Source organism: Notothenia rossii, assembly GCF_949606895.1.
Source record: "Notothenia rossii genome assembly, contig: scaffold_108, whole genome shotgun sequence".
Taxonomy (NCBI): Eukaryota; Metazoa; Chordata; class Actinopteri; order Perciformes; family Nototheniidae; genus Notothenia; species Notothenia rossii.
The window spans coordinates 133083-160144 of record NW_027640080.1 but is presented as its reverse complement, the minus strand read 5'-3'; the positions used below and the strand labels follow the sequence as shown (position 1 = coordinate 160144).

The following is a 27062-nucleotide window of genomic DNA, read 5'->3' as shown; positions in this document are numbered from 1 at the left end:
CATATTCTGGAACTCGTCTGGCTTATGGAGGTCCACGGAGTATTCAGGCGGCTGCTAAGAGGAGGAGTCGCAAGGCCAAGCTAGCAGCTCAAGCCTCAAGAGCCATAGTTCCAGCCCCAGAACAGGCCCCAGCAGCTGTGGCTCCGTGCTCCAGTGCCGGGCCATGCAGCTTTGCTTCCATACTACATTACCTGGCTTACACAGCCAGGGTCCAGGCTTCCGCCCAGCAGCCAGGGTTCCGGCTCCAGAACCGGACCTTACAGCCAAGTTTCCGGCCCCAGAACCGGCCCTTACAGCCATGTTGCCGGGTCCAGAACCGAACCTTACAGCCATGTTTCCGGGTCCAGTGCCGGCCCACACAGCCATGTTTCCGGCTCAAGAACCGGCCCACACAGCCATGTTTCCGGCTCCAGAGCCGGACCTTACAGCCATGTTTCCGGCTCAAGAACCGGCCCACACAGCCATGTTTCCGGCTCCAGAGCCGGACCTTACAGCCATGTTTCCGTCTCCAGAACCGGACCTTACAGCCATGGTCCCGGCTTCAGTGCCGGCTCCAGTAACCATGGTCCCGAATCCGGCTCCTCGTCACCTGCTGACTCATCGGCCGATACCAGCTCCTCGAGTCCTGTCGGCGTACCGGCCGACTCCAGCACCTCGTCTCCTGTGGGCTGTCCGTCCGACGCCAGCTCCCCATGTCCTGTCGGCATACCGGCCGACTCCAGCACCTCGTCTCCGGTTGGCTGTCCGTCCGACGCCAGCTCCCCGAGTCCTGTCGGCATACCGGCCGACTCCAGCACCTCGTCTCCGGTTGGCTGTCCGTCCGACGCCAGCTCCCCGAGTCCTGTCGGCATACCGGCCGACTCCAGCACCTTGTCTCCTGTTAGCTGTTTGTCCGACGCCAGCTCCCCGTGTTCTGTTGGCGAACCAACCCACTCAAGTGTCGTTGGAGGTCCCGCAGACTGCCTTTCTGCCCGGGGTCCTGCCAACCCCATGTCCTGAACCGTTGGAGGTCCCGCAGACTGCTCTTCTGCCGAGGGTCCTGCCAACCCCATGTCCTGTGCCGTTGGAGGTCCCGCAGACTGCTATTCTGCCGGGGGTCCTGCCAACCCCATGTCCTGAGCCGTCCTCCAGACCCCCTCCACCCACCCTGATGGACTTTTGTTTTTTTGGGACGTCTGGAATCCGTCCCTTGAGGGGGGGGTTATGTCACGATTCTCATGTTATGTTACGTTTATAGTTTTGTAGGTTTGGGTGTTTTTGCTGTTTTCCATGTCATGTTTTCCTTTGGGTTATTGTCTTGTCATTAGTTTCCCTGGTGTGTCTAATTGTCTGATTATGTTCACCTGGGCCCCTGTGTTTTCTCCTCCCTCCTCACCTGTGTCTTGTTGTGTGTTTAGTCTTGTGTGTATTTAAGTTCTGGGTTTTCTGTCTGTCTTGGTCGGTTCGTCTTGTTCCCTGACTAGTTCTGTGGTGAGTGTTCTGTTTTGTCATTATGTATATATATATATCATAGCCTTGAAATAAAGGAATGTTCAGTTTATATCTGCATTTGGGTCCTGCTGGTTTCACAAACCGTGAATGTTCTCAAAGCAGTGATAAACCTGTGAGTTGGATGGAAAAGTCAGAATCAATATAGATGTTTTTTATTTTAAAGTAAATTCAGATTGAACATAGTAAACATTTTTTAATTATAGTGTCCGTCCAAAATAAAAACATTATTTATTAGTGAAAACCACCCTTGAATGATGGGATCGGAGACTAAGGGTTCACACCTGCCTTGTATAGTCCGGTTGAATCGAACCCTGGTGCGTTTAGCCGCTTGGTGCGGTTAATTTGGGTCGGTGTGAACACAATCCGAGACCTTAAGTGAACTAAACAACCGGACTCTGGTCCGCTAAAATAGGTGGTCTCGGGAGCGCTTGCTTGCGAACTCTGGAGCGGTTCATTGCTGGTGTGAACGCAGTCTGCAACAAAACATAGGAAGCGTAGTATTTACGTATCACAAGAACGCAGATATCTTCAAAATCTTTAGCGAAAGAGTCTTTCAAGACTGTTTAGTTAAAGAGTGAAGCAGAATGAAGTGTTGAACAGCGTCGTGTAAAGTAAAAATTCTCCGTCAGCTACATAAAAGTAAGAACACCTATCGTCGGTGAAACGCCCCTCCTGACTGCAGAATGTCTCTCATATGTGTTATAAGTAAGGGATAATGTGCAGCGACGCGGTCATTATGGGGAAAAGAACACCGGCAGGCTGATGAGGAGCCCGACGCGAAGAGACTTGGTCCCCATAATGACCAATTCGCTGCACATTATCCCGCTTATTACATGGCCACATTCTCAACAAAGTAACGTTATGACTCCCAATATTAATTGAAATGATGGATTACCAGTAATTTTTTCAAAGTGACACAGACACATTGGATTAACCTTCAGCCACGTTTTTCTCGTTTTTATTGCCATTGAAGACCACTTTTGATCAGAATAACAGCTAAGGTAAGAATATCTCAGTTTTTGCTACCTAAAGCTGTGTGTTGTCTGTGTTTGCTTCCCATGTCGCTCAGTGATGATACTAATACCTCTAGAATCTGTGGAATCTCAGCTTTCTATATATATCTTGTTTGTGCAGATCCGATAAGTAATAAAGTATGTATACCTAGAGTTCTGTGCTAAGTGCGGTAGCATTTTTTCGCTCAGGTCAAATTTAGATGCTTCTTGTGAGACTTGTGTTTTGTTTCGGTATAAATCGTTCATATCGTCACTTAGCTGAGTTTATTCCCGTTAAATGAGTGACACATTCATAGTTTATTAAATGTTAAGAAGCCCTGAGACACAGTTTCGTGAAAAAAAAAAGCCTGTGGCCCCTGCTGGCGGGGGCTATGGGGCTTCACAGGTTACATTTGGACTATGTAGAGTTGTCTTAAATCACACACAGCTGCTGTGCCCTCAGCAGAGCGGCTACATAGCCAAGATGGAGATTGTTAAGTGTGAGAAGTTTAATGTTTGGATGCAATTATGTGCTTAAAATAGGGTGACCAGTTTTCCCACTTTGTGAGGGACTGCACAGGATTTTAATCATTTGTCCCACACATTTAGCCGATGTCCCGCGTTGCATTGACAGTCGCCCTTCTATAACTTGACTTTTATTCAAGGCTGTTTAGAAAACAAGAGAGCTTAGCTATGTGGACATTTTTACGGACAATAGTTTGTTTGAAAAAAACTCCATTCAAACTCCATATTGAATTACTTCACTTGCATAGTTTGTGCAAATAATTAACCCATAGTAAAGCATTGTTAGTAACATTTAAAGCTAATAGTTTAAATAGAAAATGTTTATTTTTAAGAGAAGGATAGACATTATATTTAAATCTACCTCTTCTATGTCCCGCATTGTCCCGCAATAAAGTACTCTTTGTCCCACATGTTGTTGGTACCTGGTCGCCAGAGCTTAAAATAGCAAGTGTAAGAGACACAGCATCACACTCACCATGCTCTAACAACTGCAGACAAAGTCTCATAACGATGGATACGTAACTGACCTTCATTTGTATAGTCATTATAACAACAAGAACACATATCAATGGGACATACTGTGTGTTTCTTCATCCTTGTGTCCTAATATATGCAGTAGGATCACTTGTTTCATGGTGTGTGTGTGTGTGTGTGTGTGTGTGTGTGGCCTCCATTAGCACGAGCTGCTGTCAGCCCTGCACCGTGATGGATCTGTGTTTAACAAGAAGAGCTTCTCAGAGGAACAAACAAAACAAATTAAAATAGACTGCTTTCATTCATAATCAATAACTTCTCAAATGTCAAGGTGTCCAACAGAGCCGCTTCCTCCTTAAAATGTTTTCTGTGAGCTGCAGCAGCTACAGCACATATTGGCTTGTTGGCACACACACACACACACACACACACACACACACACACTTGGTTTCCTAGCTGTGCCACTCGAGACAGTTTAATAAAAAAACATAATGTTCCACATTAATAATTCACCGCCGGCTGCCACCGTGGTAATTAAGGTGTGCAGCGGTGCTAATGAAAGTGCAATCTGTAGCACATATCTCTTTATCAAGACCATGCGTTCACCAAACACCTCGTCCTGTGTGACGGAGAACTAGCTCTTCTTCCTTCAACACAAAGCTTTTAGAAAGCTTTTTCTTATTTTTTCAGAAGCACCAGCACATCTGTTTGAATGTATCTGTGTTGGATGGAGGGTGTTAGGTCTTGGGTGATTTCCATGTCTAGACTACTAAATAATATATCAACATTTTTCAAATAGCCTTGAATTGAAAAGCAGGTGTTCATTTGCTGCAGGTTCACATAGAAGAAATAATTCTAAGTTATATACATTCATATTTCACTAAAAGGCTTTAGTTGTTAATGATTCATTCAGTAGAGTGTATAGTGTTTCCCCTAGAATGGAGTCATAGCAGCGGTGCTAAGGCACGTGGGCCCAGCATAATGTGAGCGCGGAGCGCGTGGAATTTTTTAGTGCGTGCGAAGTGCGCCCCGCCAATTTGTTTCTATGTGTCAGCACAAGAAAGGCTCTTGAGGCCTAGTACCAGGGCCGGTTCTAGACAATTTGCTGCCCTAGGTGAGATTTTAGGCGATATCTTATGTGTAAAGAATAAATGAAACATTTCTACAAAAGACAAATACACTGCAGAAACTTATTGACATAGTTAATAGACATAAAAATGGCTTCAAATGTATTCAGTATTGTATGAACATGTTTGAATTGGGGGGTGGACGTCACATCCTTTAGGGGGGTCCGGGGGTTATGTAAAATGCTTCAATATGGTGCACTTTGAGCACACAATTACTAGAGACCTGATCTAGGGGGCACAACTCTAAAACGCCCATATGAAAAAGATTGGTTTACATTTTAATAATCAAATAAGTATGTGAACATAACCAATAATTACCATAGCCAATAACAAATACATGTAGCTTATTTTATTTTTGTTGTTCATTCATATCTTATTTTACCTAGTTAACATTTATTTATTTATGCACATTTTTGTATCTCTCCAACTTGAAACGATATTTTTGGTTTACTGTCCTATAGTATACATTGGAATGATTTCAAACCTGTTTTTATTTATGCTAATAATTATAAAGGAGTCCCTTGGAAATATGTGTTTACATAATTTGTGGTCAAAGCGTTTGAGACCCACTGAGATAACTTAGACTAAAATTAACTATCTAAATACTCAGAGAGTCCTTAACCTCACTGAGCCTCTCAGTCTGACAGGAGAGCTCTCCTCCACCCTGGTTGTAGAAACATCTACTTCTTATATCCGTTAGCGCAGCTAGCACCATATTCTAATAACATCAGCGCCGGTACCGGTGCACCCTCTCCCTTGCTCGCTCTCTCGCTACCACGCTACCACTTTGGCTGTGAGCTGCGGGCGCCTGATAAGCCAACATCCCCCACTTTCATCACTTACAGCGCCCACCGTACAGGGCAAATTAAAAGTGTAACCGGGGTGAAAAGGGTGTTACATTTACTTAATTATGAATGTTTTTACATCAAGGCCGAACATTTGGATGAGCACCAACGGTCAAAAATGTTTTTCCCTCCCAGAGCTACCAGCGCAGCGCCCCCCAGATCTGGCGCCCTAGGCGACCGCCTGTTTCGCCTATGCCAGTAATACAAATACTACAAATCCACATAAAAAACAATAAAAAATGAAAAAGGGTTCACCACTTATTATTATTTTAAGAAAAAAATATAAAAAAATATATATATTTTTCTTTTTTTTTTGGGTACCTGGCTGGCACCCCCTAGCAGCGGCGCTCATATTTCAGCAGCGGCGCTGCGCCGCCACTATTCGTATATAGGGGAAACACTGAGTGTATATTCACACTGCACCAAGTAACAGTTAAACAAGAGTCATTTCATACTGAGCACTCACTATTTGTTTTAAATATTAGGATTAATTACTAAATAATCTCAGAGTGTCCCACTCATTTTTAGTTGTATTGTTTTTCACAATCAGGGATTTTAAAATATGATACATGATATAATCCCTCCCTTCACTGAAAGGAATGGGGAAAAAAACATAATATACATTATTGATTTTATTTATTTGTTTATCTCTGTTTGTGTTGGCCACTATTATACGAAGATATAAGCTGTCAGTCGATTAACATATTTAATCGCGATTATTTGCATGATGTCCATAGTTAATCGCGATTAATCACAAATGAATCACACTTTTTATCTGTTCTAAATGTACCTTAGAGGAATATTTTTCAAGTTTCTAATACTCTTATCAACATATGAGTGGACAAATATGCTTTATGCAAATGTTTGTTTATTATCATTTGATCAATGACAAATATTCTCATGAATATTCTCAATACAACAACCTGGAACCTCTCTCTCTCTCTCTCTCTCTTACGGCCCGTCTACACTACAAGCATCGAAAAATGCTTTCAATGCTTCGCCCATTCACTCGATTGGGGTGACGTAGAAGATTTTTAATCTTCACCGAACTGCATTGTGGGGAGCATGGCATGGCTTTGCAAGCATCACAAGGATCTATTGGCATGTTCAACTTTTGAGGCTCGATGCTTGGCATCAGCCAATCAAATCCTGTTTATGCAATTCCCGCCAGTACAAGCGCTAGCCAATCAAACCGCGTGTATGCTGATTCGGCAGGTCTTGACTATTTTCCATATGTCACAAAATGGAGGATAAATTAATCATTGCCGTGGCAAGTGTCCCAGTCCTGTATGACTGTACTCTGTTCACCTATGTTAGAAATTAAAATCAATGTTTTAATGGGGAAATGTAGTTTAAACATGCCGTCAGTTTTAATGCTCTTTTATACTGAAAAACCAGAAGTTCTTGTGCACAAGCAGTTAAGCTTTTATTCTGAAAATCCTTCATCTCCGGTTAGCATTTAGCATGTGGCTAATATACGATTTCCTAAAGAGGTGAATTTAGTAGCGAAATGATATGGAGTGGTGCAAACCGAAGCCTACTAATTTAACACTACAACTATAGATGTCGAGATACTACCATGCTGAATATTAAATGAAGGTACAGTTTATTTGAATACATTATTGTTTACAGACGAGAGTAGCATGTGACAACATCCGGAATGACCGGAAACCAAACGAGCCGAGAAGTATTGTTTAGAGTATTGATTACAGCGTTTAGAATGTGTTAAATGAAAAGTGATGAAAGAGAATATGAGGAGAAACGGCGTGTTAAGCATATAATGAATGTGAAAAGAACCTATCCTCTGTTTAAATGCAATAACGGACATTGGAGACGAGGTGAGCCGGCTGGCGGGGAGGAGCCAGCAGAGGATGTATAAACAGCACCGGAGGAGAGATCCATTCTCTTCTCTTCCCTATCGAGGAGAGCCAGATCACAGCTGTTTGTCTGACCGAACAATATCATGCTTGTGTCCAACCCGCGCCTTTTTAAATTAAAGTACCCAATTGAACTTTCACAGAGACTCCATTTAGTCTCCTATTTTAAAGCTTCTCTCCTGGTCGGGAGAATAACAAACACAGTTAACAATCTGGTGAATTCCCTGACGTGATCTCGCTGACCGAGGAGAGAAAACCAACCGGCTGTTTCCTGGAGACGCTTGCAGCCATTCGACACACAAGAGCTCAAATCAATCGGTAAGAAGATGCCTGTTATGACAAAGATTCTTCACTAGTTAAACTAGGCAAAGTTAGATTTGTGTGTTTGATGGCAGCCGGCTGATCCTGAAAATAGCTGTGCATTTTAATGTTAAAACAACCCAAATTGATAAAATAATCACTCTAAAACCACGAGGCGTTGTTTTGTCACAAGCAGGGTGAGTTCACACTTTCTTTTGTTCCATTAACCCTGCATGCTATTAACCACGTGTGGGTGTTGAATGTTAAATATATAGTGTGTGGACATTGTACTTCGGATAGTCCTTGCTGCTTTCACATGGGTGTCTCTTGTTACGTTAATAGTTATTTAGCCTATGACGTAAGGGTATATAGCCCATTTGACGATTTTTTGTTAAGATCTGGAGACATAGCGAATCGGTTAAGGGCCGAGTAAGTGAAAACCAGCGGGGCATAGTGAATCAACTAAGGGTTAAGACCGAAGTCAGTGCTTTAAAGAAAGTCCTTTTCAAGAAAGGCTTGGTTAAGGTCTAAGCCTTTATCAGTGGTTAAAACTGTTCTGTTTAAAAAAAGATATTGTGGGTGGGTTACGGTAATCGGAGTTACAGCAGCAGTGCAGTAATAAGACGACGGTCTATTATCAGTGGCTGATAGGTCTCCATATTAGTCCCAGTTTGGCGTGTCCAAATAGCAACAGTTAACCATAGTCGACTATAAAGTCAAATATTACGTGAACAGGTTTATAGCTAGTGCGTAAGGGTTCCTAACTTTAAGTGATGATATTAATAAGATAAAGCCCATAGTCGACTATAAAGTCAAATATTACGTGAACAGGTTTATAGCTAGTGCGTAAGGGTTCCTAACTTTAAGTGATGATATCAATAAGATAAAGCCCATTTTTTTCATAGTAAGCTAGATAGAAATGTTGTTATTTTAAACTAAGTGTTTTTTTGGCTTGGATTTCAGGGTTTATAATACCACACCAGTGGTTTACTTTGTTACGGTTCCTTTAAAGATCACCTCGCCATTGTTTAAACTCCCACCTGAGAGCCGCATGGACAAATCTCTTTGTCTACAGGTCAGAGTGCGAAATAATCGGGTGCCATCTTGTTTACACCCCACATGTGGAAAAACAAAGACAGGGCAATCGCCATTTCGTGAAATGCAAATTCAATTTGCTCCTTTTGCTTTGAATTTGCATTTACACAGAGCATCCACCAATTAGAAGTAGCAGAGTAGAACATTTAGCAGACTATTTTTGTAATTATGAGAAGGATACAGATTACAAGTGATGTTGTTCCCCCACACAGAAAACTATTGTGTCCACACAACTAGTGAGGTCAAGATGTGACGGAGCGACAGAGACTGGCCCAACATTTTCCAGCCAGTACATAGATAGACCCCGTCAGAAGACCGGGGCTGTGTTTAAAGGGGAACTTCACTTATTCTTAGCCAGAAGTGTAGTTTTTAATCAAACAATTATGTGATTTATGGAGTCAGATTACATTTTTCTCATAAACACAATTTTATAATCGGTCTGAAGTGTCTGTTTTAAGGCATGAGCCGCAGATTAAATAACACAACACTGATGAAGAAGTTGTAGGGTTTTTACAACAGTTTCAAGAATCAGTCTTTATTTATTTATTCTTGAGTAACTTTACTGATTTATAGTGTAGTGCGTAAGGCAATATCTCATTTGAGTGAGGGGCACCAGCCCTTCATGCAGGTCACCCTCTGTGAGAATAGTTCATATTTTCCCTCCAGTTTGGAGAAGGATTATTTTATCATATGTTAGTTCAGCAGTGTCAACCAATCCTCTAATCCTAGAGTTATTGAGACGTATTAGCGACACCCGGGGTATTGTTTTTCGCAGCAACGATGATGCATAATACCATGACAAAAGCCATTATTGAAACAAGTAAACTATTAGAAGTGCTAATGGGAAATGTTTTGTGAATATGCATTTATGCCATCAGAAAGCCATACATCATATGATATTTTTGTACGCCTTGTGGGTACACGGAGAAGTTATATTTATTTAATGCAACGTTATGGGTTTTACATGTCCTGTTCAGAATAGGGTAATCATTGCAATATTAATTGAGCACTTTATGCTCAAAGGAGGGAGTGTCATGATTATACAGATATGTTGATTTCAGTGACGTAGTTAATAAATAATAACATGTAGTCAACAATAGGTCATAAAACAACAAGAGGTATGCCAAAGCTTGGGCCTTCTCCAAGGAGGGAGTGGTCCAGTTTTGGATATTAGACAAATAGAAGTGGATGAATATGTCAGAACTCTAAGTAATATTATGCAAGTTTTGTCTACACAGCAGGCTAGGAAAACTACAGAGATACCAGACGAGACACCAGAAGAGACTCCTGTTCGGCCAGGTGATTGGGTGAGGGTGAAGGTTCACAAAAGACAGTGGGCTGATCCCCGGTGGACGGAAGCGTGAAAAGTTGTAACAAACTTCACACGCGCTCCGGTTTAAAGGTAAAGAAAAAGGAGCAAATTGACACCACCTCACACATTGTCACCCTTCACTGGCAACTTCCAGAACATTATTGGGAGTTAGGACTGATTTGGCAGAGCTGGAACAAAACAATAAATAGAAATAAGATAAAGATAGAAACAGCTCAAAAGACAAATTGTCTATAGATTTTTATAGATTGTACATTAATGTGAAAACCTATTTTTTTGTTTTACATCTGAAAAAGAGTCCAATTTTTTGTATGTTATTTTTGGACTCATTATTTAAATTCTGTAACGGACACAACCAGGGATAAAATAGAGATGATGACGAGAACAAAGCCAAACCAATTGTGGGGTCCCCTAGGGATAAGAGTACACAGGCTACTAACCCAAAAGTACAGCTTTGTACGTACAAACTATATGAACAAAATTTCCTAGCAGACAGTGGCGACATTGCAGATATGTCCAGTCACCAAAGTTACTTATGTTCTAAATAACAGTGAGATTTAAAGTGATGGAGAAAATATGGAGACGTTCCTTTATAGTGTGTGAAATATGTGGTGCTTGAAACATCTAGGTATTTAAATGTATGGAAGAAAGTGGTTTCCTGAAAGTTAATTGGAGTAAACATGTTACAGTGGGTGAAAACAATGTTTAGGGATATGGTACAATTATTAGAAAACATTAACTGGGCTTAGATGACATTTAACATCAAAGAAAGATAGTATGGTTAGGAAAATATAGAGTGGGAAAGATCGGATTTATTTTACCTCAGTGTGTTAACTATAGATAATGCGTCCCGAGATCTCTCTCTCTATCTCTCCGCCTGTCAGAACGCTACGACCCCAACTTCCAAGCAGACAAAAGACCTCACCACGGAAGACTCCTCCTCCTCCATCGAACAGACAGAGAAGCAGAGCTGAACCATCTCCACCTGAGGAATCCAGAACTACAGGTGACATAAAAAGGCACACTCTCATCGGTCCCCCACAGGACATGAAGTTCCAAGCTGAGCCACAAGATTTGGACACAAGAGCAGAGTGTGGGACATGAGAGCAGAATACGCCCTCCATGCAACAAAGTAGAGACTGTAAAGGAGGAGATGAAAAGCAAAGCAGTTGGGCCACTGAAGAGAGTTACAGCGGAAGGATCCAAGCGCAGATGGACTGAGGAGAAGGTGGACGGAGAAGAGGACAGGACGGAGGAGTTGGCATGGTCCGGCAGAACGTGAGGGGGTCGTGGCTTGACAACCAGAGGGGGAGAGAAGGAAAACGGGAGTGAGTGAGTTTACACATAAACACACTTATTCAACAACGAGAAATACGTAAAGAAAAAGATTTATTAGCCATGAATTAATCAATTGGTGAATTTATAAAGAAAGAAAGAGGAAACTATTAAATAACCCTAAAAACACACTGAGGGTAGAACATATTATTCAATCTTTTCATCATATGAACAAATTATTCTTTTAAGAGTTTTTTTATTCATGTGTGAATTTGGGTAAGATTTAATTTGTTACTTTATTTGTATGGAAAATGTTAAAGGTAGAGCTAGTACCAAGCCAAAGATAGTGTTCCAATCTAGAGTATTGATTTCTCCATTGTAGCATGGTTATTACCTCAGGAGGGAAGATTAAGGTGGAAATAACAGTTGTTTTTTGTCCAAGATGTAGAGTTTTAAAAAGACAAAAGAGAGATTGCACATTTTAATTAAAAAAAACTAATATAATTAGGAGTAATACACGGGGGGCCTTGGATCACTCATTGTGATGGTGCATATTTTACAACAAATATCGTTCAGGGAGAAGGGGTCGCTCGATCCACCCTGCAGATGTTTTAAATCTTACTTGCAGCTTCAGATGGAGTATGAGTTTTAAAAGACAAGCGCCACCAGCTCCTAAAGGTCATCCATTCAATCAGTGATGACCTGACTTTTAGAGATGTTATTTAAAGGAGAAACATATCTGCCATAGGTGTAAATTCCTGAATTGAACTGCAAACCATTAATGAAATGACTTCTGTTTTAAAGTTCTTGTTAAAGGAGGGAGTAATTATCACATGCTCTAGCACCCAAGGTTCTGTTAAAGGGGTTAGCATAGCTATTTAAGTAGACAAGAATTGAAAATAAATTAGTATAATGCGTTATTGATATTCCACTGGTTCTCACACCATTTCAGGGACTTTATCACTGCATTAGAACAGACCACCCAAAGGTAATGAGAAGGAACTTTTAAGTGATGAAACTCTACAACTGTTGTAACTGACCAAAATCTTCTCCCAGAAATGACTGTCTAGAATGCCGTACCCCAGAGTAGAACGTACCGATTGATCACGACGGCCCCTTCTAGAGAACATATTACTTTCATACCTTAAATGGTATGAAAGGAGGGAGGGTACATTTCTCATGAGGAGACAGTTACAAATGCTAGCAGAACAAGACGACCAACCCCCGTATACAGATGTTGATGACAATGATGAGTTAGTTTAAATGATATGGATGTTCGGAGATGAGATTGATCAATGAATGTCCAGCTGATGTGATTCTTTACATTATGAAATCATGTGAAGAAGTGAGCAAAATAAAATGCTAAAATGGAGTGAATCCATTTCAATTTATTTTATACTATTCCAAGATAGTGTATTTTTATTTTCAATTTATTTTATACTATACCAAGATGGTCTATTTTATTTGACTTTACTATTTTATTGCTATTCTAAAATGGTTTATTTCTTTTCACTTTGTAAAAACAAGTGCCTTAACACTGAGCGTGGTATGAGAACGGTTTCTGTGAAAGGAGGGAGGAAGAAATGTTCTGATACCAAGCCATTGCTGCTATTTTGAAGAATGATATTGAATGTAAACACTAGAAGTTATGCACAAGGGAAAACTTTTATGTTTGAACACAGACAAGAATTTATTTTGTATTTTTGTAAAGCCGGCTGTAAAACCATTCCATTTGATTGTATGTTTGTTAATATGAGATATGTAATATGCAAAGTTCAGATGAAGAACATTGATTTCAGTATTATACACACCTTTTAGGTGTGTAAGGAGGGACTGTTAGAAATTAAAATCAATGTTTTAATGGGGAAATGTAGTTTAAACATGCCGTCAGTTTTAATGCTCTTTTATACTGAAAAACCAGAAATTCTTGTGCACAAGCAGTTAAGCTTTTATTCTGAAAATCCTTCATCTCCGGTTAGCATTTAGCATGTGGCTAATATACGATTTCCTAAAGAGGTGAATTTAGTAGCGAAATGATATGGAGTGGTGCAAACTGTTGGAGATTTGGAGGATGTTGAAAACCAACCTCGTCTCCGCGTGTCGTTTGATAAGCTGGGTGAATTCGTGAAAAAGGAAGGGATTAAGAAACACCAGAATACAAGTTAAACAATAATCTTGCTTTAATGATAAACAGTAACAACACAAAATACACATACAAACACAAAGACAAAGGAAGTACTTCCTGCTCTCTCTCTGTCCTACCCTCCTGGTCAGCCTGAAGAAAAAGAGGTCGAACCCCGGGAAAACACAGTGTTTCATACTAAAAACACACGTACTAAATATACGTAATACATGTTAATTACTTTCATATCAATAATAACGAGGAACACATTACCTATGCTCTTAAGCAGTATTAGAGATGCTTTTCAAATAGTCAAACTTCACACAGGCCCAATACAGAGAACCCACTCATTTGTCTTACAGCCTTTCCATTTGTTTGAGCTATTGTTCACATCTTTACTTCAATTAAAAAGGTTTCACATTGTATATTTCCAGCTTCCTTTACACATACTGTTATTATTAATACAAAGTAACCAACCACACACATCTATTGAAAACAAGTCGATTCCCCTGATAATTGACCTGCTGAAACTCTTCGGAATGCGCTCCCTCCCCCAACTCTCTCGTCCCTGTCATAAAAAACTGCTTCCATTTCATATAGAGTAATGAAAGATGTTTAAGCTAATTTCTCCACAATGTTTGTAGCCATTTAGTACCCACACATGAAAGAATAAGAACAGAGGTATAGTTGACCAGTAATCCTGTAGCACATATATTTTACTGCAATGAAAACACACACACATCTGCTACAAGATTGTGTAGCGCACACCCTTCTTTTACGAGGGAAACATTCCAGAGTTTCGGCACTATCTCCAAATAAGGGTGTCCCCTTCTCACCTCTCTCTCTATACACAAGGACTTCACCTCAATATATTGGGGGAGGGAAAAGATACTTTGTCCCTTCTAATTCAACACACATGAATATATATAAGGTGACATTAAAAGGAATATACCAGATTGAACTTTCCTGCCATACCACGTTACTTTAATCCTTCAAATAATTCAAATAATCCTTCAATTCCCCCTTTTTGGTCTCGCATTAACGAGACCAACACACATAAGACATTTGAAACAAAACTACTGTCCTTCTTTGATACTGTGTCTGTCCCCCTTCATTAAACCCTTGAGAACAGAAAACAACCTCCAATGACAGTGAAGGAACTATCAGAGTGAGAGCCTGAGTGCCAGAAAGCAGCATCCTTCCGTGTTGTTGAATCATCAGGCCCCCCCCCCCCCCCCCCCTCAGCGGAATACGCCAACAAGGGCAGCTGATAGGGAGGGGGAGATGCGGCCTTTCCTTCAAAGGTGGAACTGATTAATCTGATCAGAGAGAAGTAGACTCCTCTGCTGCCTCGAGAAGTCCCCCAGCCCGCTGACGCCTCCTTCCAAGTCGTCTGCTGTAGGGATGTCCGCGAGGTCCTTCTCCTCCAGTCCGCTGATGCCTGCTTCCAAGTCGTCTGCTGTAGGGATGTCCGCGTTGACGATAGCCAGGTCCATCCTGATGTCCTCCAAGGTCCTAGCCGGAGTGTTCCTCGCCGCACACTGGCTCCAGTAGTACCAGATGTCCCCCTTTGCTCCTCGGCGGACTGCATGAGATGTCCTCTGGGTCACTCTGTAGAGGCCGGAGAACCTGGAGTTGAGCCACGTAGGCCTCTTGACCTTCAGCCAGACGAACTCCGCTGTTTCGACCTCCTGCTCCTCGGGTCGCCCTTTTGGCGTCAGCAACCTGTGTGGAGAAATCTGATACCCACCCCTCAAGTCTACGCTCAGGGCTTCTGGGCCCTCAGGGGTTTGACCCACCACTGGTAGGCCGCTTCAGAATTCTAATACTTGGCCTGTGTCAACAAAATAAACCCCAACATCTTCAGGTGAACTAAATAACATATCTCAATAGCTCTGAATTCCTGACAAGCATCTGTGTTATTATAAATGAAATCCTTGAGATCCCATTTAAAATCTAAATATAATATGAACTGCTAACGTCTCTGGTAATGGAACACACTAATGTTATGGATTAAAAACAACTAAAATCATGATACTGACAAAGTGAATAATTTCCAGGCGAGACTGCTTCTACCTGTCACTGCTTGGATATTATCAAGCTGAAAAATGAATACAGAAATCCAACATACTGTCATCAAATGTCTTTCTATTATGACTTTAAATTAAATGTACATCCCCATAATGATCTAAACAGTCTATGGCTTTTACTTCTTTACCAGGCTAGTTACAAGATGTTGTCTAAATTAAATTCTATCTCATTACATTACTATGTTTTAACTTAGCTGTAATATGTTCTTTCTACATTTCAAACCTCAGTTACTTTAATACCTGTTGAAATATTACAAAATTGTTTTCATTATCACAGTTCACCTTCTCATTCTCATTCTGGAATTACCTCTCTCAGTAGCCCCTTGGCCACTGATTCTGCATCTGTGTTACCTGTTATAACTCAATCAATATTAGAAACATGTCAACATTAATCAAACATTATCTTATCCCCAGATATGGAGCAGGTTAAATCTAAAACTGTCAATCAATGGTCAGATTGAACATCTGAGTTGGGGCGGCAAGTTTCTTCCAGTCCCTAAATGAAAAAATCCCACACTCCCCCTTTTTACACATGTAAACATGTGTAATACAATTCTGTATGGGAAGAAAACCTTCAGGTAACCAGTGGTTATAAGAAAATACCAAACATCATTCACAAAAGTATATCCATCATTTTTCACAGTAAACACTCCAGGGAAAATAAGTGTTAATTTCCAGCTGGCAGTCCTAAAAGAAACAGAATCTTTAGATTTTAGTTTGAGTTTTACATTTGCAAACCGCCAACTCCTGTGGGAATTAGAAACAGGTCACATGTGCGTTTTTCCAAATGTGTGGAATTGTAGGAAACCTGTGTTTCCCATGGAGCTCCAAAATAATGTATTAGTCCAAAGACATGCTCGGTTAGTTATTGTTTTAGAATCATGCAGTTACACTGATCACATGCAGAAATTCATTCACACCCACACTGTCAGGTTGTAAAGTCAAGTTTGGTCAGCCCCAGAGTCAGTCATTGATAGTGCTTTTTTCAAGTCACACTGTCAGTCAGGGTCAAAGGTCATTTGGTCTCAGTTTCATTGGCCATGTGTCGTGCTCTGCAGAGACTTTAATATTCTACTAGCTTGAGTTGTACTAGTGACATCATTGTGTTGATGTCAACCAATGCAACAAAGTTTTTCTCGTGTTCGCAGCACCATTTTCTTCAGATGTTTAACAAACAAATGATCAATACACTTTATTAATATACCGCCCCTAGGAAACACAATAACAAATGTTCTGACAAATGTTCATGCAAGGCATTCTTAAGTGAACCTGCAGAAAACGGCCTTTTGAATTAATATTCCAAATTAATCAATAATAATAATAATAATTCATTTTATCAATTTGTTTACCCTTAGAAGTGAACATACCTCATAATGTTACATCAGGATGTTAAACTAAGCTTTGGCCAAATCAATCATTATTACTGTTCCAGATCTAACTGGAGGTTGAACAAACAACATCTTTTTTTTTTTTTTTTTTTTTTTTTGTTTACATCATGTAAACCACTAACATATTTTCCAATTTCAGCATCAGCCTTGTTACTCTCAAATTACATCCTAAATAGGAATATTAGGAATGAAACAAATATTTAATCTCCAGAAATGTTCTTAACAAATAGAGAGTAATGCCATCTTTCTATCTAGTGAATAACCAACATATTTAAAAAATGTCAGATATACAAAAATAAGCCTAAATACTCTTTTACTATCAAAGTCTAAAGCTAGACCTAAGCTGAACAGTTTTGGTAATGGAAAATGTAATCTAGAAAAAAACAAAACTGGACCTGTGTTCTTGTGTGTTCTTCAAAATACATTAGTAAATACCTTGTGAAGTATTCACAATATAACTAATCCTCTCTAGGATATGAAATCCATTCATCTTTAACCAGATACTATTTCCCTATTTATTTTTAGTTCATGATAATAATGGTATAACGTCCACACGTTTACCCATAGCTAGTCACTATGTCAAGATTATCATGTGTGACATAATAATCAGATGTCTTGTTTGCCAAACAAGGATATTAAACCTTAACCCTTTCAGCATTCCAGACCATCATTAAACAATCAGCCTCCCTTCTTAAACACTAAGCATACCGTTCTACACCACCTTCTGATAAACTCTTGCACAGTTATGCTGTAAAATCATTGCATGATTTCTTCAGAGTCTGAACAGACTGAGACCAGCCTGTCTCAAGATCTTGTCATATTGAGAACAGTCAATGATTCATTGTCCTCTTCAGCTGTAGTCAGTGGCAGGGCCCCCAAAAAGCTAGAACCGGCCCTGGTCAGTGGGCTCCAAGGAAACTCTCTCTGGCATTGGGATGTCCTGAGGGGGAAGGGACCTCTGGATCAATGTGATACAATCAGCAGACACACGTTGTCCTCTGTGCCGCAGAAATCCCCCAAAACTGCAGTACCTCTTCACACCACTGTTGCCTTGACAACGAGGCACAAGCAAACTGTGAAACCCTCCTCTGAGATGTGTTCTTTGCACAGTTCTTCTGTTTGCAATGAGCAACTTTTCACCAACACCCTGATTCAGAGTACAACCCAAAGGTGGCGCACAACTATCCAATGCTGCAGTAATCACAGCAAATCAGCTACTGAGAAAAACTCAATGTAAATCTCTCCCCCAGCGGGTGACAAAATAAAACAGCTGAGTGTCTATATGGTCAGGAATGCTGAAACATGTGAATGTTAAACCCATTAATGGTAACAGTCTTCCTATTCTTCATTACTTCAGTTCTTAGTTAATAGGCAAAACAAAAACTTTTCTTAACCACTATAGATTCATCTTTAATCTTCTTGCTTATTCTATTCTTTTCAAATTGTTTATCTAAGTTGTGTGTTACAAGCATGGTTAGATTTGTAACAGAATACAAAACTAACTGTATCCAGCGCTATATATTTAAAACAAGTAATCTGACTACAGTTATTGAATATATTTTGGAACACTTAAAGGAATTATTACAAAATGTAATCTTTATTATTACTAAAGCTGAAACCTAAATAAATCATCACGGAACATTTTTCTGTCCTTATTACTTAATTGTTTTAATAAAAACTAAAAGCATTGTGAAAACTCCCATTTTTGAGAACATCTCTCAACACTTTTATTCCATCTAAGCACGAATGTTTATGACAAACTCGTCCTATTAATCCCAAACGGTCTTTAATGGTATCAATTGTGAACATTTCTTAATATTAATTGTAAATGCAACGTACGTTCTCTTTAGAACAAAGACAGGATAGTTGCAGCTGAAACTGGTTAATAGCAATGTTCTGTTAACCTAGATAAGCCTGTTGTTCTTATATCTAGTAAATATATTCTTATTTCATGTTACTCACAAAACAATATGACATTTTCCAGAATAGTAGTAACTCTATATAACCTGTACTCTCTCTATACTTCTTCAAACCGTCTCATTTCTCCTGTCTTTCTGTCTCACTGCGCCCTGCAGCTGCCTCCGCTCCAGCCCCTCACAAATCACCCCTTTGTGAAACTGTGTGAGATGGCTGGAGCAAAACCTCGTGCAGGACCTCTGTCATGCTTAAACATGAATAGATTCTCTCTGACTGACACATTTACAAAAACATTATTTTTACTGTCTACTTCTTCTTCATAAACTAAAAAACACCATTGTGGTGAATCATTTACGTTTTCCGTTTCCTATCTACTTTAAACAACCCTCAACTGAGAGTAACTGTATATGATAACAACTCCTAAATAACCTCTCAATATATATATTTCTTCCAATGAGTTCGTTATTTCATGTCTAACAAATGTTCCTCTTTCCATGTCGTATTCTAGATGGAAAAATCCACCTATCATATTTAATTTGAATAAAACCTTAACTTTAATGTACTTCATATTCTCAGTAAATCTCTTTTTACTTTCCCCTAAGGTTACTGTATGTAACATAATTTTCCTTGAAGTATAATTAAGTACAATCCTTAGTTAATGACAAATACTATGAAATTCACAACGCAATGCAACGGTATCAATCAGTTCTCAAAGACTATATTTAAATAACAGCAAATCATTGTTTATTAATTTCAATATATCTACCACTTCAAATCACACCTTGATCTGTTCATTTTCTATGTATTTCAGTCCAACTTCAGATCACTAGAGACAAAAGCAAGCAGACACCCTCAGGGCCGCTGCTGCTCTCGAGAGGAAAAAGGGTGGGGGGAACTCTCACAGACAAATACTGACAACCCCTTCTCTCTCCCCCGCTGTAGCTCTCAGCCTCTCCTTTGGAAAAGGGGGCTTCTTTCAACAATTAACACTTCTGCTATCCTTTTATTCAATTTTTCTGCTCGAACCCACTGTCCTCGTAAGCTCTTAACTCACGCTCCTGTCGTTAAAATTCTCCTTTCATTATGACTTCGTATCTATTCATCTGACTTAGGCTATTTCTGTTACCAGTCAATATTCACAGACTTCATATCTATTGATCTGACTTACTGTCCTTGTTACCAGTAAATATTCACAACACACCAAAGGATATAGTGAGGCCCGGTCACTTCAGAATGACTTTCTGAAGTTTGCGTTACTCTCCTTTGGATCACTTATAACAAATAACTCATCTCCAGCCCCGTCGAGCTGTGGATTCGTTATTTTGGGTCAGTCTTATATGGAGACTTAATACAACCAACTGACTACTCTAGACAGTCTAACTGTGGGGACTCAATACCGCCACTTTCAAGCCAGGGACTTTAATACCCTTCTGGCCCGTTAGGAACCTAATATCCTATTTCAACTGTGGGGACTCAATACCGCCACTTTCAAGCCCGGGACTTCAATACCCTTCTGGCCTGTCGGAACTCGATATCCGATTTTAACTGTGGGGACTCTATACCGCCACTTTCAAGCCCAGGACTTCAATACCCTTCTGGCCTGTCGGAACTCGATATCCGATTTTAACTGTGGGGACTCTTATACCTCCACTTTCAAGCCAGGGACTTTAATACCCTTCTGGCCTGCCGGAACTCAATATCCGGTTTTAACAACTAAAACACGCATTTGCATTGTTACTATAAAAAACACTGTAAACTTCGTCTGACAACCCTAAAATTTGGAATATGGTCAAATCACAGATTTCGAATTAAACTGGCATCTGTTTACCTGTTATTGTCAGAGCTCTGTTGTTAGTTGTCAGAAGAAGCCGAGATGTTTAGCCCTGGACTATTCCGTCCGCTTGCTGCTGGTGGTCTCTTCCCCGAAAACACCCCACTCAGAAACGTCGGGTCACCATTTGTTGGAGATTTGGAGGATGTTGAAAACCAACCTCGTCTCCGCGTGTCGTTTGATAAGCTGGGTGAATTCGTGAAAAAGGAAGGGATTAAGAAACACCAGAATACAAGTTAAACAATAATCTTGCTTTAATGATAAACATTTACAACACAAAATACACATACAAACACAAAGACAAAGGAAGTACTTCCTGCTCTCTCTCTGTCCTACCCTCCTGGTCAGCCTGAAGAAAAAGAGGTCGAACCCCGGGAAAACACAGTGTTTCATACTAAAAACACAGGAGGGGGTGTGTGCGGGCTTTCCCCCCGAGGTCATCTTATTGGCAGAGACCAACACATGGCCTGTCGCACCCAATCAGTGCGACACAGCAGAAGAAACCTCGTTCACATCTTGTAGCCAGCCCACACCCCTTTTATGGCCCTTTGTCCCTGGGTCCATCTTCCCCCCTTCAGGTTACCACACACAAGTTAAAAGTATGTTTCAAGATATAGTTGTTATAGTTGGCTAAATATACGTAATACATGTTAATTACTTTCATATCAATAATAACGAGGAACACATTACCTATGCTCTTAAGCAGTATTAGAGATGCTTTTCAAATAGTCAAACTTCACACAGGCCCAATACAGAGAATCCACTCATTTGTCTTACAGCCTTTCCATTTGTTTGAGCTATTGTTCACATCTTTACTTCAATTAAAAAGGTTTCACATTGTATATTTCCAGCTTCCTTTACACATACTGTTATTATTAATACAAAGTAACCAACCACACACATCTATTGAAAACAAGTCGATTCCCCTGATAATTGACCTGCTGAAACTCTTCGGAATGCGCTCCCTCCCCCAACTCTCTCGTCCCTGTCATAAAAAACTGCTTCCATTTCATATAGAGTAATGAAAGATGTTTAAGCTAATTTCTCCACAATGTTTGTAGCCATTTAGTACCCACACATGAAAGAATAAGAACAGAGGTATAGTTGACCAGTAATCCTGTAGCACATATATTTTACTGCAATGAAAACACACACACACATCTGCTACAAGATTGTGTAGCGCACACCCTTCTTTTACGAGGGAAACATTCCAGAGTTTCGGCACTATCTCCAAATAAGGGTGTCCCCTTCTCACCTCTCTCTCTATACACAAGGACTTCACCTCAATATATTGGGGGAGGGAAAAGATACTTTGTCCCTTCTAATTCAACACACATGAATATATATAAGGTGACATTAAAAGGGAATATACCAGATTGAACTTTCCTGCCATACCACGTTACTTTAATCCTTCAAATAATTCAAATAATCCTTCAAAACCGAAGCCTACTGATTTAACACTACAACTAAAGATGTCGAGATACTACCATGCTGAATATTAAATGAAGGTACAGTTTATTTGAATACATTATTGTTTACAGACGAGAGTAGCATGTGACAACATCCGGAATGACCGGAAACCAAACGAGCCGAGAAGTATTGTTTAGAGTATTGATTACAGCGTTTAGAATGTGTTAAATGAAAAGTGATGAAAGAGAATATGAGGAGAAACGGCGTGTTAAGCATATATTGAATGTGAAAAGAACCTATCCTCTGTTTAAATGCAATAACGGACATTGGAGACGAGGTGAGCCGGCTGGCGGGGAGGAGCCAGCAGAGGATGTATAAACAGCACCGGAGGAGAGATCCATTCTCTTCTCTTCCCTATCGAGGAGAGCCAGATCACAGCTGTTTGTCTGACTGAACAATATCATGCTTGTGTCCAACCCGCGCCTTTTTAAATTAAAGTACCCAATTGAACTTTCACAGAGACTCCATTTAGTCTCCTATTTTAAAGCTTCTCTCCTGGTCGGGAGAATAACGAACACAGTTAACACCTACCGGGACCTAAACCGGAGGAACCAGGCATGGCGGGAGGTGGCAGAGACAGTTGGTGAAACTGGTAGGTTTTCACCTGTTTGGGGAGTTTATATCCAGTTTACTTCGTTTTAACATTGAATGGACAGGATTTGTATGCCGGGGGCAGGAGATTCCTGGGAGATTCCTGATTGGTTGTTGGTCGCCTTGGGCGCGAGAAATCGCCAAGCCTCAGACACGCCCAGCTTCAAGATTTGTTGATGCCTGTAGTGTAGACGGGCCGTTACACTCTCTCCCAGCCCTGTGTACTTCTCTGCACTGAGCCAGTTGCTCAAACAGACAAGCCTGTTTATATTTGTCGGCGAAATGCCGCTCCTCTGTCTTCATAACAGTCAAAGCATGAGACTGAAGTTCCCACAAGGGTCAAAATAATGCGCTGTGATGTGCAGTCGACACGTTGGATGCGATCCGAATGAGCCACCGCCACCCATTTAGCTATCGCTGTTGAAAGCTGCTCGTAGACGCCGTGTCCAGGCCTCTCCCCGGCAAACTTTCAAGCGTGGTCTGCCGCAAGTGAGCGGCTGGAGCGGGGCTGTCAGCATCAGCTGTGTGCTTGGCTTGCTGTTTAAAACACCTTTTTTTGTATCCATATCTCTCGCTATAATCTGCCACCATCCAACTAACAACAACAACAACAACAACGTCAAGCCTTTGGGCTCTGAAACTACGGGGCGGGCCGACGACAAATACACATGCGTTAATCGCACGTTAAAATAATTAGTGGTGTTATTAACGCGTTAACTTGACAGTCCTAATATATGCTAACATTTTTCTTCAGATGTAATGTAACTAAGAAATTATATATTTTCTTAGAATGACTAAATAAAGGGTGTAAAAGGAAAAAATTATTCATTTTAAAATGAATAACATATATATTTTTGTTTAATTGAGGTCAGCTATTGACAAGGATGCTTGTAATTTACATGTGTTGCCAATTCCTGTGGTGTCCTCAGTCACAAGAAATGTATGTTTCCATTCCTCTTTGTGAAGGTACATTTTGAATTTGCATGCAGAAAATATTATATTGTCAAAACCATCTTTACGCTTGACGATAAAAGAGAAGGTGGAAAGACTATGTATGTTAAAAGTCAACTTCATATGAATACAATTCATATCAGTGTTGTTTAGCACCAGCAGAAATGCAAAGCATTATGAATTGTTTTGTTAGGCTTAGGCAATGAAACCAAATGTTTTCCCTGTGAATATCAATTAAAATGTTGTGTGACAGTGCAGAGGAAACAAGCTAACTGATGACTGGAGCTGTTTTAAGTTTGTTATATTCACAAAGTCAGTTTATTTTATCTTGATATGTTTTCTCCTGCTGTTTATCACCATGAACCAACTCCTAATATTCACATCACAGTAGAAAATAAAAACACAATAAATCACACTTTCTTTTGCCAAATTCTGGAAATCACTGCATTCAAAAATAAAGCTTCCTATTGTGAGCAGAACAAAAATCTGCTTCCATTCCTGAATAGATTCCCAGCCAGCCTCCTTAGTGTCCATTTGCTTGCAGTCATAAAGAGCAAAATAAAAATAAAAACAGAATAATGGCAAATCAGATCTGACTGCCCACAATGCACTGCTCTGCTTGGCTCGTCTCCAGGGCGGTCAGTCATGGAGGGTCGGCCAGAGCTGCTGCCGGGATAGGAAGATGCTTTTATTTATTTTGTGGCACTGGGAAATAGTTTAGTGGCCAGAGTCCTATCGAGAACCCGGAAGGACCCCAAAGTGTTATGTTAGAAATATATAGTACGTGTCCCCAGCACATAGAAACTGCTAGACGCTAACTCACATTTGTTTGCACATTTAGCAAATATTGCACTAATTAGCATGAATTACCGTTAATGGGGAGTCAATTTCTGACATTTTCAGTATCATACATTTCTGTTTTAACTAGAAAAATGCTAATATTTGTACTTGATATTTAGGGTCGATTTGTAAGATTTAGGGGACCGGATCATTTTGTCGCCTAAATTACACAAATAATTGTCCACAGTAGAGATAATAATCTTCATCTTGTGCTCTCTATATCCAATGACATTGCTCATTGAAATCAAAATATGGCCACTTTCCAGTTTAAACTACAATTTGACTTCCTGAACATGTCAGAAATGGATTCAGCCTCCTCAAAAACACCCAAGAGCATTCCAAAATTGTCCAAATCGGACATGTCATCGTTTTACTTTTTTTTACATATCTATAATGCCATTCATTTTAATAACGCAACTTATGCTAATCGTGCAAATTGCCCAGCAAGTTAGCATCCGGTAGTTTCTATGTGCTGGGGACCCGTAGGCTACTATACATTCCTAACATAAAGCTTTGGTGTACTCAACATTTCAGGGTGCACTATGTTGGCAATAGACTAAACTGGAAAAGTGGTCCCAAAGTAAAGGACCACCCTACATGAACACAGCCTCTTCCAATGACACCAGAATACGAGGCCGAATCATTTCCCATGAGTCCGTGCAGAGGCACATGTCTGGGAACATGCCTGTTGGCTGCTTCAGCATGCTGTTGGAGTTGGGGGGGGGGGGGGGGGGTTATCGCTGTGTGGCGCGGCAGACATGCATCGCACCGCTGACTCTGCCATTGGATAAAGAACGGACAGAGGGAGAAAGCCAAAAGGAGAACATGACAACAGGAGCAGGAAGCAATGCTCACCCTCCGTACGCTTGGATTTGGGGGGGGGGGAGCAGCCGCCCTGAATGTGTTGTACACGGTCCGTCCTCGACCTCTTAGGTGGGCTCCTCTGTACGCTGCTGCTGCACTAGCTGCTGGGTAGGAGAAACCTGGTACTGGAGGCAGAGGACAGAAGAATATGAACACGGACCCTGAGGTCACCAAGACCCCAAAACATTCCTGCTAAAAGCTCAAAGTTGGAAGGGGCCTTTATTGCCATATGCAGCTACAGTGTAGATATGCAAATACAAACTTAATTCACAGGCTCCTCCAACAATTGCAATAATGCAACGTAAATATATTGTATGTAAGACATTAAACTATTACATTTTCTTTTTAAATAACGCAAAAAGAAACTGCAGGATAATTTAACTATATGCAAATTAAATAGAATAAGATGAGCTAAAAAAGGACGTCAAATTGAATGCTGAACAGTGAAATAAAAGACGTGTTATTGTAATAATAGATGAATATATGAGATGCAAACAGATGTTATTTAGTAGTGACATTCACATGATACGCAATGAAAACAGACAGTTTATTTCTATGGTTACAAACTCTGCTTGTAATGTTCATACAGCAGATATTTGCGTGTCAAAGGTTAGTGGCAATTGAGGTCTAAGTTATAATAGTTTGAACTTTGAGCAACACTTTGGAGCGATGCACAACACTGAGGCTAATACTGTTGGTCAGCTTTTGGTCTTTCTATTCATACTGTAACAACATGTTTATTCTTATTTAATTGTTGAATTTTGTATTCATATTTATTCTGTCTACAGTGTCTGTATTATACTGTCTATATAGTATACTGTCTACCTGCTATAGTGTATTCAATTTCTATCCTGCTATTTATTATTTATATACCACTATAAACTGTTCAATTATATCTCTCAGATGTATATTTATATTATATTGGACATTACGTTGCACTTTACTGCTCCTTTTGCACTTCTGGTTAGATGCTAACTGCATTTTGTTTTCTTAGTACTTGTACTGCAATGACATTAAAGTTGAATCTGATATAATCTAATCCAAAAAGGCTGTTTACCTGTATTTTACATTAACATTTGGATTATGTAAAGAAGGTGTTCTGCTGTTTGCAGTTGTGGAAACAGAATGTGAGCAGAAAGACAGAATAAAGAGAGAGTGGAGCTATTGCTGTGGTTTGGTTATTAGCTTATCATTCATCTTAATTGGGGATGACTGACGCAAAGCTTAATTTGAGAACTGGGGTGAGTGAAGGTGGAGAAGGAGATGGAGGTGCCATAGCCATGCCTAATTATACATATCTTCAAAAAGGAGATCTAATAAAATGCTAATAGATACAGTGAATCATTCATTGACCTGATGAAAATGGAAGGTTTGAGCCAAAGGATAAGAGTTTCTCAAAGAGAGACAAGGAGAGGAGAGAGGCTGGTAATTGTTCCAATTCATCTTTTGTCACCTTGACCTCAGGGACGAGTGGCCTGGCTCCCCTTAAAGTCTGATGACCCCCCCTCACTTAGTTCCTGGATGCCGTGGGGAGCTTCTCTGTGTGTCACCTGGAAGGAGGGCCGCCAAATCCCTCATGAGATGGCTGCTGTATACACTTTAATTGTGGAATGAGCAAGCCCCCTGTCCACCATTATCTTTAAATAGGACAGAATAGAGCCCAACAT

General features: G+C 40.3%; 1 protein-coding gene across 1 annotated transcript in view; it reads right to left on the bottom strand.

Moving 5' to 3' along the window:
• The window catches only part of LOC307027117 (RNA binding protein fox-1 homolog 1-like), a gene marked incomplete at both ends in the record, with an annotated part of 52056 nt that overhangs the window by 1422 nt on the left and 23572 nt on the right, over positions 1–27062 (bottom strand). The window contains 2 exon segments of the mRNA XM_079695310.1: positions 25387–25397; positions 25399–25556. Of these exon segments, the coding sequence (XP_079551436.1) occupies positions 25387–25397; positions 25399–25556 (169 nt within the window).